Below are 14,224 nucleotides of genomic sequence, written 5' to 3'. Positions count from 1 at the left end.
ATCCATCTTCCTCTGCCTTAAAAATATTCAAACCTTTGTTTCCACTGGAAGAGCAATCCAAAGACTCATGACACCCATTTGGGGAAATAATTTTGCTTCATCTCTGTCATAAATGGTGATCCCTGTTAAACAGTGAACTTTAATCTATATTCTATATCCACTCATAGATGAGCCGCCCACATTACGTATTTGTCGAGTGATCCTCTGAACAGAGGTGCTAACAGTCTTAAAGAAATGAAGGTAGATAAATTTCCCAGGACCTGACCTGGTGTGTCCTTTGTGGGAAGCTAGGGAGGAAATTGCTGGGTCCTAAGGCACAGATATTTGCATAATTTCTAGCCAGAAGGGGGTGCATGGAAGACTGGAGGTTGAGTTTTTGGGACATCATGCTACAGCTTAACAAAACATTAGTGAAGATAGACACAAAATGTCAGAGGTTCTGGAGAGAAGGCAGAAGAATGGGGTTAGGAGGGAAAGATAAATCAGCTATGATTGAATGGCGGAGTAGACTTGATGGGCCGAATGGCCTAATTCTACTCCAATTCCTGATGACCTTATGACCTTAAAATGCTGAAGTAACTCAGCAGGACAGGTAGCATCTCTGGAGAGAAGGAATGGGTGACATTTCCTTTCGAGAAGTCTAAACAGAGAAGAGTGCTGAACTATCTATTTCTTTGGTGACCCTCAGACTATCCGTGATCGGACTTTGCTGGCTTTACCTCGCACTAAACGTTATTCCCTTACCATGTATCTGTACATTATAAATGGCTTGACAGTGATCAAATATTGTCTTTCTACTGTCTGGATAGCACGCAACAAAAACTTTTCACTGTACCTCGGTGCACGTGACAATGAACTAAACTGAATAAGGATCTCAACCCGAAACCTTCGGTAGATATATAGCTAGATAGAAAAAGAGTACTTTAACAATAATATCAAAATGACAGAAATTTGTTCCAGGATGTCATAAGATGGATAGCTATGATAGGCATTTATAAGTAGAAAACGTGTAAAATAATTTGTGAAGATAGACACAAAAAGCTGGATTAACTCAGCAGGTCAGACAGTATCTCTGGAGAAAAGGAATAGGAGACATTTTGGGTCGAGGCCCTTGAGCCAAAGTCTGAGAGTCAGGGGAAAGGAAAACGAGAGACATAGACGGTGATGTAGAGAGATATAGAGGAAGAGACCGGGGCTAGCTGGCTGGGGGTGAGACCAGGTGGATTAAGTGGCATAGACTGGAAGATGATAAGTAGGAAACAAGAAGCTGCAGATGTAGAGTCTGGATCTTAAGCTCTGAAATTTGTCTTTGTTACTTTTATTACGTACAAGATGCATTGAGATCAGAGCAAAATAAAACCTTCTCCATAGAAACCAGGTTTGAATGGAAACACTAGTACACACAGGCCGCTGTTACATTCGGGAATGAATTGAAAGTGTCAGATCCTCAGACATGTTGTTGATACTTCTCAGCTTTCTGCCAGCCATTAGAAAATCTGCACCAGATGGAACAAAGCCAGGGAACAGAGCTATTTATATACAGCACTGATCTTTCATGCAGTTGGAACACAAACCAAGATAGACACAAAAAGCTGGAGTAGGGTTTCGACCCGAAACGTCACCTATACCTTCTCTCCAGAGATGCTGCCTGTCCTGCTGAGTTACTCCAGCTTTTTGTGTCTACCTTCGGTTTAAACCAGCATCTGCAGTTCCTTCCTACACAAACCAAGTAACCATGTCAGGCCAGTTAGTACTCGTTATTTTGCTTTCCTCCATGTTATATGCTTTCTTAAAGTACATGATGCCTTGGCACTTAGCTGTTATTTCCTCTGAGTGATATGCTATTGTTTACAGATAAACAAACCTTTCTGATTTTGACATTACAGTGACAGAAGGTTGGCCACCCTGATAACCACTTGTCTACTTTCAGTTTCACGATTCACACCCCCATTATACCAAAGAGAAGAACGTTCAATGTTAAGTCAAGGTGTTTAATTGTCTTATGTTTAATTGTCTTATGTACCGGTAATGGAACAGTGAAATTCTCACTTGCTGCATGCAGCTTAACAGGCCCGAAAAACAGATAAATATATAATAATCAATAATGCAATAAATTAATAGCAGTAATACTATGTCACAGTAATATTGCAAAACTGAAATCCACAGTGCAACCAAAGACACAATCCATTCAGAGTTGCTCTCTTTCTAAAGAGAGTAAGATTTAGTTCTTAGGGCTAAAGGAATCAAGGGATATGGGGGAAAAAGCAGGAACAGGGAACTTATTTTAGATGATCAGCCATGATCATATTGAATGGCGGTGCTGGCTCAAAGGGCCGAATGGCCTACTCCTGCACCTATTTTTCTATGTTTCTATGTTAGTATTGTGTAGTGTTCAAGATGGTTGTTGGGAATAAAGAATTCTTGACCCTGGTGGTCACGGTTTTCAGGATCCTGGAATATCTTCCTGATTGTAGTAGCAAAATGAGATTGTGGCCAGGGTAATGAGATCTTTGATTATTTGGCTTTCTTTTTGAAGTAGTGCCTCCTATACAACCCTTTGATGGTGGGGAGGCCAGTACCTGCGATGGACCTCCCAATGTCTGCCACTTTCTGTCGTTTCCTTTGTTCCCAGGCGTTTAAGTTGCTGAGCCAGGCATATATATGATATGATATGATATGATATACTTTTCCACAACGCCAGGGCATCCCAAAGTACATTACAGTCAACAAAAGACATTCAGTCAACAAAAGAAATGTAGCCAGTGTTGTTCAGTTGCAAATGCAGCAGCGAGTTCACACAGTGGTCCAATAGTCTCTTATGTTTGATTTGTTTAAGGAATAAACATTGATCAGGATGATGGGAATAATTCTACTGCTTCACTTCGCAGCATTTGAGGAATCTTTTACATACACGATTGGAGGCATATGCCTCACCAAAAAGCTTCATCTGAAAGATAATATTTTGCAGCACAGATGTACAGTATATGCTTATGACAGTGAAGAAGTCTTTGAGGATGTAAGATTAGAAGGAGTGAAGTGACTTTATTTGGTTTGTTGACTTACATTCATGCATTAGACACAAAGTACTGGAGTAACTGAACTTCTTCAGTCTGGAGAAGGGTCTCGACCCGAAACATCATCCATTCCTTCTATCCAGAGATGCTGCCTGTCCCGCTGAGTTACTCCATCATTTTGTGTCTATCTTCAGTTTAAACCACCATCTGCAGTTCCTTCCTATAATTCATGCATTGTTAGTGTTGTGTCTGATGTCATTCAATGATTGGTTTCAGATGAATTGATAATCTCATCTTGTACAGCTGGTTTATGTCTTAATCTTGTGTTTGAAAGAATTTCCAATCACAGGAAAACAGGCATGTGATTTGCACAAAGATTATGCACATATTGAAATATATTACACACAGTATAAAATATAGTTCACAGTTTGGTAGACACGGGAACAAACAAATCAGAATCCACAAAATACAGAACTTACAATAACCATAATAATTTAACAAATATATGGGAACTTCAACAGTCTGATATAGATAGGTTGGCACAGGGGTATAATTGCTGCCTAACAGTGTCAAAGACCTAGGGTTGATCCAGACCACAGGAGCCGTCTGTATGGAATTTGTATGTTCTCCCAGTAACTGGGTTTTCTCCAAGTGCTCCTGTTTTCTCCCACATCCCAAAGACGTGCAGGCTTGTACGTTAATTGAATTTTGTAAATTGTCCCAAGTGAATAGGATGGAACTAGTGCATGGGTAATCGCTGGCCAGTGTGGACTTGGTGAGCCGAAGTAGAAGATTTTTCCACGCTGCATCTCTAAACTAAACTAAACTAAATCTGATTGTATTTCACATATTCTCAATTTTTGAATCTTTTCTTGTTTTTGCCATAAGTCTATAAGTATTTGCGTGCTTGCATCTCTTACATGAATAATACTGAATACCTTCCTGCGTGTCCTTGTGATCAATGGTTATTACAGTGCTAAAGATCGATAGATTGTATGTAGAATTGTAATTGTACAGTCCTACTATGGTTCCAACCAAGCCAGTATTTTGACCTTTCTTCCTAGCGCAAACAAACACAGTGTAACTTCTGAAGCAATCCTCGTTTGGTAACATGCTGCTAGATTTCTCAAGAATTGACATTCTGAATTTTCTGATGTTATCCTAATCCTTTTACACAACGCGAAATATTATCAGTAAAAAGGCCTTCCTCAAAAGGCTTGGGATAGGATGTTGTCAAGTATAGATTACAGTTAGAGAAAAGCTTGCCTGTTAGAAGATGATTTGAAGAAGAAAATAATATTAGGTCATGGTTGTGAAAGGAGAGAATAGAGCTGGGTGGTGTTATTCTGATCCACCAGCTTGGATGGGTCTTCATTGCATCATTAGTCTTCTTTCAGGCTAAGTGAATCCAGTTGTTCTGAAAGAGAAAGAAAAGTGTAATATAATCCTCTGGCATCAAAAAGTGTGCAAAGATAGTATTTTACTGTTGTTATTTTTAAGAGGGAGTGCTATATTTAAGAGGGAGTTAGATGTGGCCCTTTTTGCTAAAGGGATCAGAGGGTATGGAGAGAAGGCAGGTACAGGCTACTGAGCTGGATGATCAGCCATGATCATATTGAATGACGGTGCAGGCTCGAAGGGCCGAATGGCCTACTCCTGCACCTATTTTCTATGTTTCTATGTTATTTCTTTCACATGCGTTAACATGCTCTGTCACAATGCTCTGCCCCTTAGTTTCTGTTCCACCTGTCTTTATTCCCTGTTATAACCCCAGCATCTTCAAGAAAGGAGTAAAAAAATAATGCTCATGACTTTGTGTCATCCAAACAGTTAAATGTTTTTATCATGATGGAGAATGGCAACTAAATGCTGTAGTAAATCTAAGATAGACGCAAAATTCTGGAGTAATTCAGCGGGACCGGCAGCATCTCTGGAGAGAAGGAACGGGTAACATTTCAGGCCGAGACCCTCCTTCAAACTGAGGATTTACTGGAGTAAATCTACTGTTACTCTTTTGCATCTCTAATTCTGGATGCAAATTGAATACAGGATGAAGGATTGGAAGATTTTCCCCGTCAGTGACATAAATTTGAAATTATTGCAGCCTAACGCTCAGCAAGAGATAAGCAATAGCCAAAGTCTGCTTATGTGTCAGATATACCACAGGAAACTTCAAATAAAATATTTTTTTGTAAATTGGCTGGATTCATGCATTTTTCAAATGTAAAGACATTTTTACAAGTTTTGGCAAAACAAAAAAAAGGATAATGCTAAGTGCATTCTTTGGTGAGATGCTGAATTATAAAGACCCGATGTTCGTGCCTAGCCTGAGCTGAATTAGCTGGCGTTGGTCAAAATTGTGATGGGCGTGATATGACTGATATCAAGGTCATAGCCTCAGAATTAAATAATGTTCCTTCAGGAAAGAGGTGAGGAGGAATTTCTTTAGTCAGAAGGTAGTGAATTTGTGTATTTCTTTGCCGCAGAAAGCTGAGGAGGCCAAGTCAATGGATATTTTTAAGGCAGAGACAGGTAGATTCTTGATTAGTACGGGTGTCAGGGGTTATGGGGAGAAGGCGGGAGAATGGGTTTAGGAGGGAGAGATAGATCAGCCATGATTGAATGGAGGAGTAGACTTGATGAGCCGAATGGCCTAATTCTGCTCCTATCACTTATGACCTTATGATCAATTAGATTAGGAAAGTGGAAAATCAACCATTTGCATAGTTACTATACAGTAAATCTTGTAGGCAGAACACCTAGTGCATATTGTACCAGAAGAAATTTGAATTCAGCTATGTTCCTCCCATAAATATACAGTCAAAGGTTTGGTTAAAGGATCAGAAATCTACTCAGATTAGGAACTGGTATCCCAACGTAAGGCATTGTCTTCAGCTGAGGTGAAATTGCTAAAGAGAACTGCTGAAGAGAAGCAAAGTTTATAAAGCTTATAAAGAAACGTCATACTTCCCAAGACATTGACCAATTTCCCTCCTGGGATGAAGAAAGTTCTACCGTGTCGTATCGTATTAATGTATGTTCACATTCTATTTTCATTTTAGTACTTTATGATATAGAAAGAGGTCATTTGTCTCAGCTCAGAAAACAATTCCATCAATTCCACTCTCATGTTATCTATTCATTGTCACATCATCTCCACCCCGGTTCTCTTACCACCTGCCTACACATGAAATAATTTACATTAGCAAATCAACCACACATACGGTACATCTTTGGGATATGAGAGGAATATGACCCACATGGTCACAAAGAAAATGTGCAAACTCCACATAGACATCACTGGAGGTTGATTGGAGCTAGGTCATAAGTTCATAAGTGATAGGAGCAGAATTAGGCCATTCGGCTCATCAAGTCTACTCCTCCATTCAATCATGGCTGATCTATCTCTCCCTCTCAACCCCATTCTCCTGACTTCTCCCAAAGAACCCCCGACACCCGTCCTAATCAAACTTATTGGTCATCGGAGTTGGAGGAAGCAACACAATGTGCTGGATCGTTTTGCTGCCCTTACGATTCCTGCAACTTGCTAGGCTCTTTTCATTTCTTCTTTCATTTATATACCTAATTCAGCAATACCTGATTCAAGGTGTGGTCTACCTTCCATCCTCTTCTCACCCCGTTTGGAACTGTTCCCAGTTCCCCGAGTGTTTGCCATCGCTGAATGTGAACAGAATCCATGTTCGGAGTTGCACAATTTGGCCGATTGGCTTCTCTTGAGCAAACTTGATGTGTCCCTGCCACAGTCTGAAGCCGGATGCTGCAGCTCATCAAACATTCTGCTTGGTTCCCCGAGACGACTGACTGCGGAATGGCACCGCCCATATTTCTTAATGCCGGTGACTTGAAGGGTATCAGATGCCTTGTGTCTTGAAGATTGTGTTACCGAGATTACAGAAGAGTGTGTGTCACTATGTACAGCAGTCAGAGTGCTGGGCTCAATCACTAAAAATTAAATCAGAAGAACAAAGATTCACCGAATTATAGCATCAAAATGGCAATAGACACTTACAGCTATTGAAGCGGGTTTATTTTAGGGATGATCTAGGCATAGATTCATGTTCATTAGTGATAGGAGCAGAATTAGACCATTCGGCCCATCAAGTCTACTCTGCCATTCAATCATGGCTGATCTAACTTTCCCCCTTAAACTCATTCTCCTGCCTTCTCCTCATAGCCCCTGACACCCGTATTAATCAAGTCATAGACTTATTAGCACAAACCCTTGCTTTTTCTTCATCTATTTCAAATCTTATCCTAATTAAGTTATAGTTTCCTTGCATAAGTATTCTGCTTTCACAACGCTTACTTTGTTTTATATTCAGAACATGATCCATTATTAAGATAAACTAAATAGTCCATACCATCTTAATCAATCTTGTGATCGATATCCTTTTGCACAGTGAGTTTTTGGTTGTACCTGAAGGAATTACCATGGAATAATATGGAGTGACAAATGTAATTGAAGAAAAGGAAAATAATGAATGAGGAAATTACCAATTGATTTTACATTGCTTATGAGTAGACCGTTAGAAACCTTAATGCTGAATGAAATGTGAAATCTAAGGCAGAGTTAATATCAGTTAATTAATTTAATTGAATTTTTGCAATAATTATTGAATGGGTAAACTAAAGCAATACAGACACTCCCCGACGTACTTGAGGGTTACGTTCCGTGAACCTTTACGTAAGTCAGATTTTCCATAAGTCAGATTTTATGTAAGTCGGAATCACCGACTATCATCACTGGGGCACTTTCTGCGGCAAGCGGCCTTCTGGGTAAGCACCACCGCCATGCCGACTTGTTTCCGACATAAATTTGAGTGATGGTACAGTGTTGTGGAAATCACAAACTGCCTCGATCGCACTGGGGACTGAGTACAGAATTATTTATGTACGTGCGAGTTTACCAGATTGATCCCTGGGATGGCAGGACTTTCATATGAAGAAAGACTGGATAGACTAGGCTTATACTCGCTGGAATTTAGAAGACTGAGGGGGGATCTTATAGAAACATATAAAATTCTTAAGGGGTTGGAGAGGATAGATGCGGGAAGATTGTTCCCGATGTTGAGGAAGTCCAGAACTAGGGATCACAGCTTAAGGATACGGGGGAAGTCTTTTAGGACCGAGATGAGAAAACATTTCTTCACACAGAGAGTGGTGAGTCTGTGGAATTCTCTGCCACAGAAGGTAGTTGAGGCCAGTTCATTGGCTATATTTAAGAGGGAGTTAGATGTGACCCTTGTGGCTAAAGGGATCAGGGGGTATGGAGAGAAGGCAGGTACAGGTTACTGAGCTGGATGATCAGCCATGATCATATTGAATGGCGGTGCAGGCTCGAAGGGCCGAATGGCCTACTCCTGCACCTATTTTCTATGTTTCTATGTTAACGTAAGTCACCTCTTGCATAAGACAGGGAGTGGCTGTGTACATGGATGAATTTTCAGAAAACATATTGCAATTATACAGCATGTTAACCATCCCACGAGAGCTATCAAGTACCGATTCACACAAATTCCATTTTATATCCCCAGATTCCCATCAACTACTCCCAGGTTCTGTACACCCTATGCATTTGGAACAATTTAAAGTGACCAAATAACCTATCGACCCACATCATTAGGAAATGGGAGGAAAGTTGAGCACCCGGCAAGAGCCCAAATGTTCACAGGCCCAATGCAAACTCCACACTGTGTCAATACATGAGACAACAGGTCCACTGCTGCCTACAAGGTAAGAGAACTAGTACCCATTGGGATAAGAAAAATGTGACTTTAAGAAAATGGAGGCAATTAAAGGACAACAAAACAAAGAAGTCAGTGGGTATATTGCAGTTTTGGGAGCAGGGGTGATAACGTGACAATCCAAAATTAGAGAAAGACACACACACACACTCCCCGCTGCTGGAAACCACAACTGTACTTATTGACGTGAAATTGTCTTTAATTCTCTGTTTGAATTGTTTTATAAAAACTAAACCTTGCCATTGATTTGGATGTCTGGGTGCTGGCGTGCAGGTTTGACGGTGGCGATGGACGACGTGCAGCCCATTGGAGACGTGAAGGTTCGGTGACCTTGGTTCCAGCCAAATTCGAGTCAAGCCGCAAGCGAAATCCTTTGGAATAAAGTGCTTGTGGGAACGATTCACAATCAGTCTGAGAAATTCCACTCTTCACTCTTCCACGGGCTTTTTTAACTGGATAATGTTTCTTTGTCTTTGCTCCTTGGAGCGCTGGAGGCTGAGGAGTGATCTTATAGGGGTGTATAAAATCATGAGGGGAGTAGACAGCGTGAAGTGCTTTTAACCAGGGTAAGGGAATCAAGAACTAGAGGGCATAGTTTAAAGTGAGAGTGGAAAGGTTTAATAGAAACCTGAAGGGTAACTTTTTCGCTCAGAGGGTGGTGGCTATATGGGGCAAGCTGCCAAAAGTAGTTGGGGCAGGTACAATAACAACATTAGAAAAAAAAAACCTTTTGAACAGATCTAAGGGACGAAAAGCTTAATAGGGATGTGAGCCAAATGAGACTAGTTTAGATGGGGGCATCTTGGTCGGTATGGACGAATTGGGCCGAAGGGCCTGTTTCTGAGCTGTGTTAAATCCAGTAGTAGTAGTTCCTCCTTTCCAAACTCTTAATATTCAACGTGTAGGAAGCAACTGCAGACGCTGTTTTAAACCGAAGAGAGACACAAAAAGCTGGAGAAACAGTCTGAAGAAGGGTCTCGACTTGAAACGTCACCCATTCCTTCTCTTAAAATTCAACATTTCTCCAAGATATCCCTTAGAAATAACCTGTCTGCAATTTGCTTTATAAAATATTCAGAGTCGACATTTGCCCAACAATATTCCTTCTCCCTTGTGTTGGAAGGAACTGCAGATGCTGGTTTGCACCGAAGATATGCACAAAAAGCTGGAGTAACTCTGGGGGACAGGCAGCTTCTTTTGGTTCAAGTTGGGCAAAATAACGATCTGGTTATTTCTGTTTGATTGTAAATCCTGATTGTTCAGCTCCTTCCTTTCACTTTGATGAATTCACATTGTTTCTGCATTGTCTTCCCTTCCACGTCGCTGGATTCTTGCTTTTCCTGCTCTTGCCCAATCTTGGATGAATTTTTGGTTGTGCAAAACCCCTGTTGCACGTTCACTTTCCCTGGTCTGCTGCGCTCCGCTGATTTTCTTTGCTCCTTTTAATCCACTCCTTTTTTTTCCCTCCACCTTGGGCCCAATCTCGAATCGGTCGGTCAACACCGGGAAAACTTCCTCTTCGTTTCTTTTGAAGTAGTCTTACCATCCCACCTCCAGGGACAACGATGACCGCTTATCCTTGAAGTATTCCCGTCTTTGGCTGCGGCGACACCCCTGAGATCCTAGCAGATCTTTCCAAGATCATTCTTGTTTATTTTTCGCCATTCATGGATTTGCTCTGCAATCCGGAAGGGGAATAAAGGCTAGTTTTCCCCTTTAGTTAATGGTAAAATCGGTGAAACTGACCCACCCGGGAGGAGCTATGCAGAGATTATTTTCCTGGTGTGTAAAAAAAAATCCTGGTTTCTGGGACTCACTGCGACATGGATATATTTTTCCCAATTTAATAAAAAATCTCCGTTAAAGGATTCCCCGCGGCTCCTCTGTAGGTGGATATTTTTCTTCCATTTACGACAGAGACTGGATTTATCAAAAGAAAAGACTGTCCGCATTTTGACGCACCGCCGGCGTTTAGAAGCTTCTTCCGTCCGACCCCTTCGCCCGTTCAGTGGTTATTGCGCATTTCTATTCCAGTTGCCCCAATTCGCTTGTCTCCTGTTGTAGGTGAGACTGATATGCGGGCCCAATGCCCGGAGAAGGACCCCCCCCCCCCCTCCTCCCCTCCCCTTAAGGGCCGGTTAGACAGTGGAGCGCTCGGTGCACTAACTGCGCTGAAATCCCAGCGAGAAATGGCTACACTTACGAACGCATAAGTATCATTGCAAGGTTTTGTCGCACGTACATACAACGAGGAGTGACAAAAAAAATGAAGAACAGAAAAATTATTAGAATTTTTCTAGTTTACATACAGTAAAGTTAGTAAACAACTGTCTTGGAACTTAGAATTAGATTCTTAGAAACAATGTTTTCTTATTGTGTATGTTTACAACAACAAAAAATGACAAGCAGTATACTTCTACACTTATCATCAATGACTAGGGTGTTAGAAACACAGAAACATAGAAAATAGGTGCAGGAGTAGGCCATTCGGCCCTTCGAGCCTGCACCGCCATTCAATATGATCATGGCTGATCATCCAGCTCAGTAACCTGTACCTGCCTTCTCTCCATACCCCCTGATCCCTTTAGCCACAAGGGCCACATCTAACTCCTGTACTCCTGTGACAAGCTTCTCAAACCGAGGTCCAATTTCATTCTCCAAAGCAACCTGCATTACCGAACCAATATACTGAAGTGAATTGCGTTTTTTGCATTTCAATTCTACCAAGGTCGAAAATCCTTGTTCAGACAGGAAAGTTGTCATCATTACTAGTGGTTGAAGGGCCTTCAAGGCAATTGATTTGTATTCAGGGAAAGCAAGTAATCAAATCCAATAGTCCCCATAGTAGGAGTACATCTCAAAAGATGATTTTTGAGTGAAGTCATAATGAAGCTCCATCAACACTTCTGACGTTTCCCCAAAATCTACTCGCTTTGATGTGGCTGGTGATAAAAGGATTAACTATCCGCATCTGATTTTCTAAGTCCTGCATTTACTTCTGAGGAAAATATGTTTCAACATTTTTAGTCATCAACTGCAGATGGTCGGAAATGATGTCCTTCAGTGTTTTCTCCAGATCAGGTTGCTTTTCTTCCCACTCACATTCTTTGAGGAAGCTTTCCAAATGTGGGAAATTGGAGAAATTGCCTTTACGAATGTTAATATGCCACATGGTGATCTTCATTTTCATGGCTTCTATTTTCCCAAGGACATCGAAGATGTCACCGAAGGATAGTGTTAATGTGCGGGGATCGCTGGGCGGCGCGGACTTGGTGGGCCGAAAGGGCCTGTTTCCGCGCTGTAGAATCTAAATCTAAAAAAAAAAAACCTCCTTTACCTTGAAGTGACAAATTGAGCCGATTCAAATGTTCAAAAATGGAAGTCATGTAACACAATTTGGCCAGCCAAAAATCATTGTTGAAAGGCATTGCTTTCACGTCACCTTGCTCAGTAAAAAATACAGACAGTTCATTCTTCAGGGACAGTACTCTTTCAAGGACTCTTCCACGTGACAACCATCGAACCTCAGAATGCAGGAGAATCATGTGATCTGCGGACATATCCTTGCATAGCTCTGAAAATAGCCGACATTTTTTTGCTTGTGGGCAAATAGCATTGACAATTTTCACTACATCTTGCAACAATTCTTCCAGCTCATTTTTTCTGGTTATTGCAACAAGTATTCAGTTTCTTGGCAGCCAGGGCTTCCCGATGTAAACAATAATGTAAAAAGGTGCAATTATGGGATTTTTCTTTGATGCGAGCAGTGGCTCCTTTATGTTTCCTCATCATGGCTGCAGCACCGTCTGCAGTCACAGCAACACATTTGCTCCAAGATAAATGTTCATTTTCCATGAATTCATCAAGCTTGGAAAAAATAAATTCACCTGTAGTTTGCTCTCCGACTGGCAAGCAAAAGAGATAATACTCGACAATTTTTCCCAAGCTTTGATCCGGGAAACGACAATACACAATGAGTTGTGCATCGTTTTAATGTCCGTAGCTTCATCAAACTGCAGAGCGAAAAATGGTACTTCCAACAGTTTCGCCATCAGCTGATGCTTCCGATCTTCAGCAATCATAGTAGATCGAAGTTTCATTATGTCATTGGACAAAGGAATTTGCACTACTTTATCCACTGCTTGCTTTCCACCATGTAATAGATTGGCAACGATTTTCAAACACGGTTTGACAACTTTCTCAGCCTCTGTGTATGGCTTTTTTTCTTTCATGAGCACATGTGCTATTTGAAGAGAGGCAAGAAGAAAAGGTCTTTTAGTCGCAGTGTCATTCTTTGCCATCGACTGGAAGAAATTCTGTTGCTTCCACAAATACGAGTGTTTTTGAAAAACTGCATGGACTTGTTTTGATGATTTTTATGCTTTGTTGTTAAATGAGTCTATAATTTTAAAGGAGACAGGCACTATATTTGGTTGCTATATTTTACACTGCAAAACATGCACTGAGTTGAGGGAGTAGGACTTGTTAGTTCATCTTGGGGAAGGAAAAAGCCATACTTGATATATTCTTCGTTCCACTTTCTTTTCTTGAGTTTTGAGGAGAGGGTACTTTGATCCTGGTATTTTCTCTTGAGATTAAGTTTTTCCTTGCCCGTATCATTAACAGTCATCATCTGTAACAGACTTAACTGCATTTTTAAGTTCGTTATCCTCAGTTTCCTTGTTACCCTTCACAAGTGAGTTGTCTCCTGAACATACACCCTCTTGAGTCCTGTTCGTTTCACTTTCTTTCAGAAATGAACTACTTCCTCCTGCACACTCTTCCTCTAGAGCTTGCTTCTTTAGGTACTTCAACAAAGACATAGTGTCTTAATCTGCAAATCCAACTCACAAAATACTGAAGTCACTAGAATAGAAAATGCAGAATATCACTACAAGAAAATGGCACAATCTAACTTTAGATTGTCTAGAAACGGGGCTCAAATCTCCTTAATATAGCTAGAATTCATGTTGCTTGATGCAAATAAGTGCTGATAGATTGAAGTAGTAAATATGTATAGAATTCCAGTTCTAGCAGAAAAGTTGCTAAATTGACAACACAAAGTAAAGTTACAACAGTTGCCCTCGGCGATCCTCCAGTGTTGCCATTTATAAATTTATGATCCCACTAACTCATCTGGTTTTCCCTAAAAGCTTATATTACAGTATCTTTGGGAAATATCCTGCTACTTTGAAATTAGAAAACCATAGGTAGAGAGAGAAAACATATCAAATTTCCAGCCCCACTGCCATTAAAACCAATAAAAGCTTTAATGGCAATGCCTTTTTTAAGTATAGAAAAATATATAAATATATGAATAAATTAAGTCATTCACCCCTCTAGTTTCATTCACCCCAAAAATAATTTCATTCACCCTCTTGGGTGAACCATTCACCAGTTTAAGAAGCACTGATGTGGAGAGATATAGGACAAAGAAATGAAAGA

The 14,224-nt window shown here is 40.7% G+C and overlaps 1 protein-coding gene across 2 annotated transcripts; it reads right to left on the bottom strand.

Annotated features, from left to right (window-relative positions):
• Positions 1-2,002: 2,002 nt before the first annotated feature.
• On the bottom strand, positions 2,003-12,551 carry LOC144605881 (uncharacterized). 2 transcript variants are annotated; one of them, XM_078421513.1, is made up of 3 exons: positions 12,117-12,551; positions 6,612-6,977; positions 2,003-4,431 (listed from the first exon to the last, which is right to left on the bottom strand). In XM_078421513.1, exons 1-3 carry the CDS (start codon positions 12,337-12,339, stop codon positions 4,397-4,399), a joined length of 624 nt encoding a protein of 207 aa, XP_078277639.1. In that variant the 5' UTR covers positions 12,340-12,551; the 3' UTR covers positions 2,003-4,396. The 2 variants fall into 2 exon arrangements, with proteins under 2 accessions (XP_078277639.1, XP_078277640.1); XM_078421514.1 differs by lacking the exon at positions 12,117-12,551 and adding an exon at positions 9,020-10,869.
• Between the last annotated feature and the right edge of the window lie 1,673 nt (positions 12,552-14,224).

Source organism: Rhinoraja longicauda, chromosome 25, assembly GCF_053455715.1.
Source record: "Rhinoraja longicauda isolate Sanriku21f chromosome 25, sRhiLon1.1, whole genome shotgun sequence".
Lineage (NCBI taxonomy): Eukaryota > Metazoa > Chordata > Chondrichthyes > Rajiformes > Arhynchobatidae > Rhinoraja > Rhinoraja longicauda.
The sequence above is the reverse complement of the archived record's forward strand: the minus strand, read 5'-3'. Positions and strand labels throughout refer to the sequence as shown.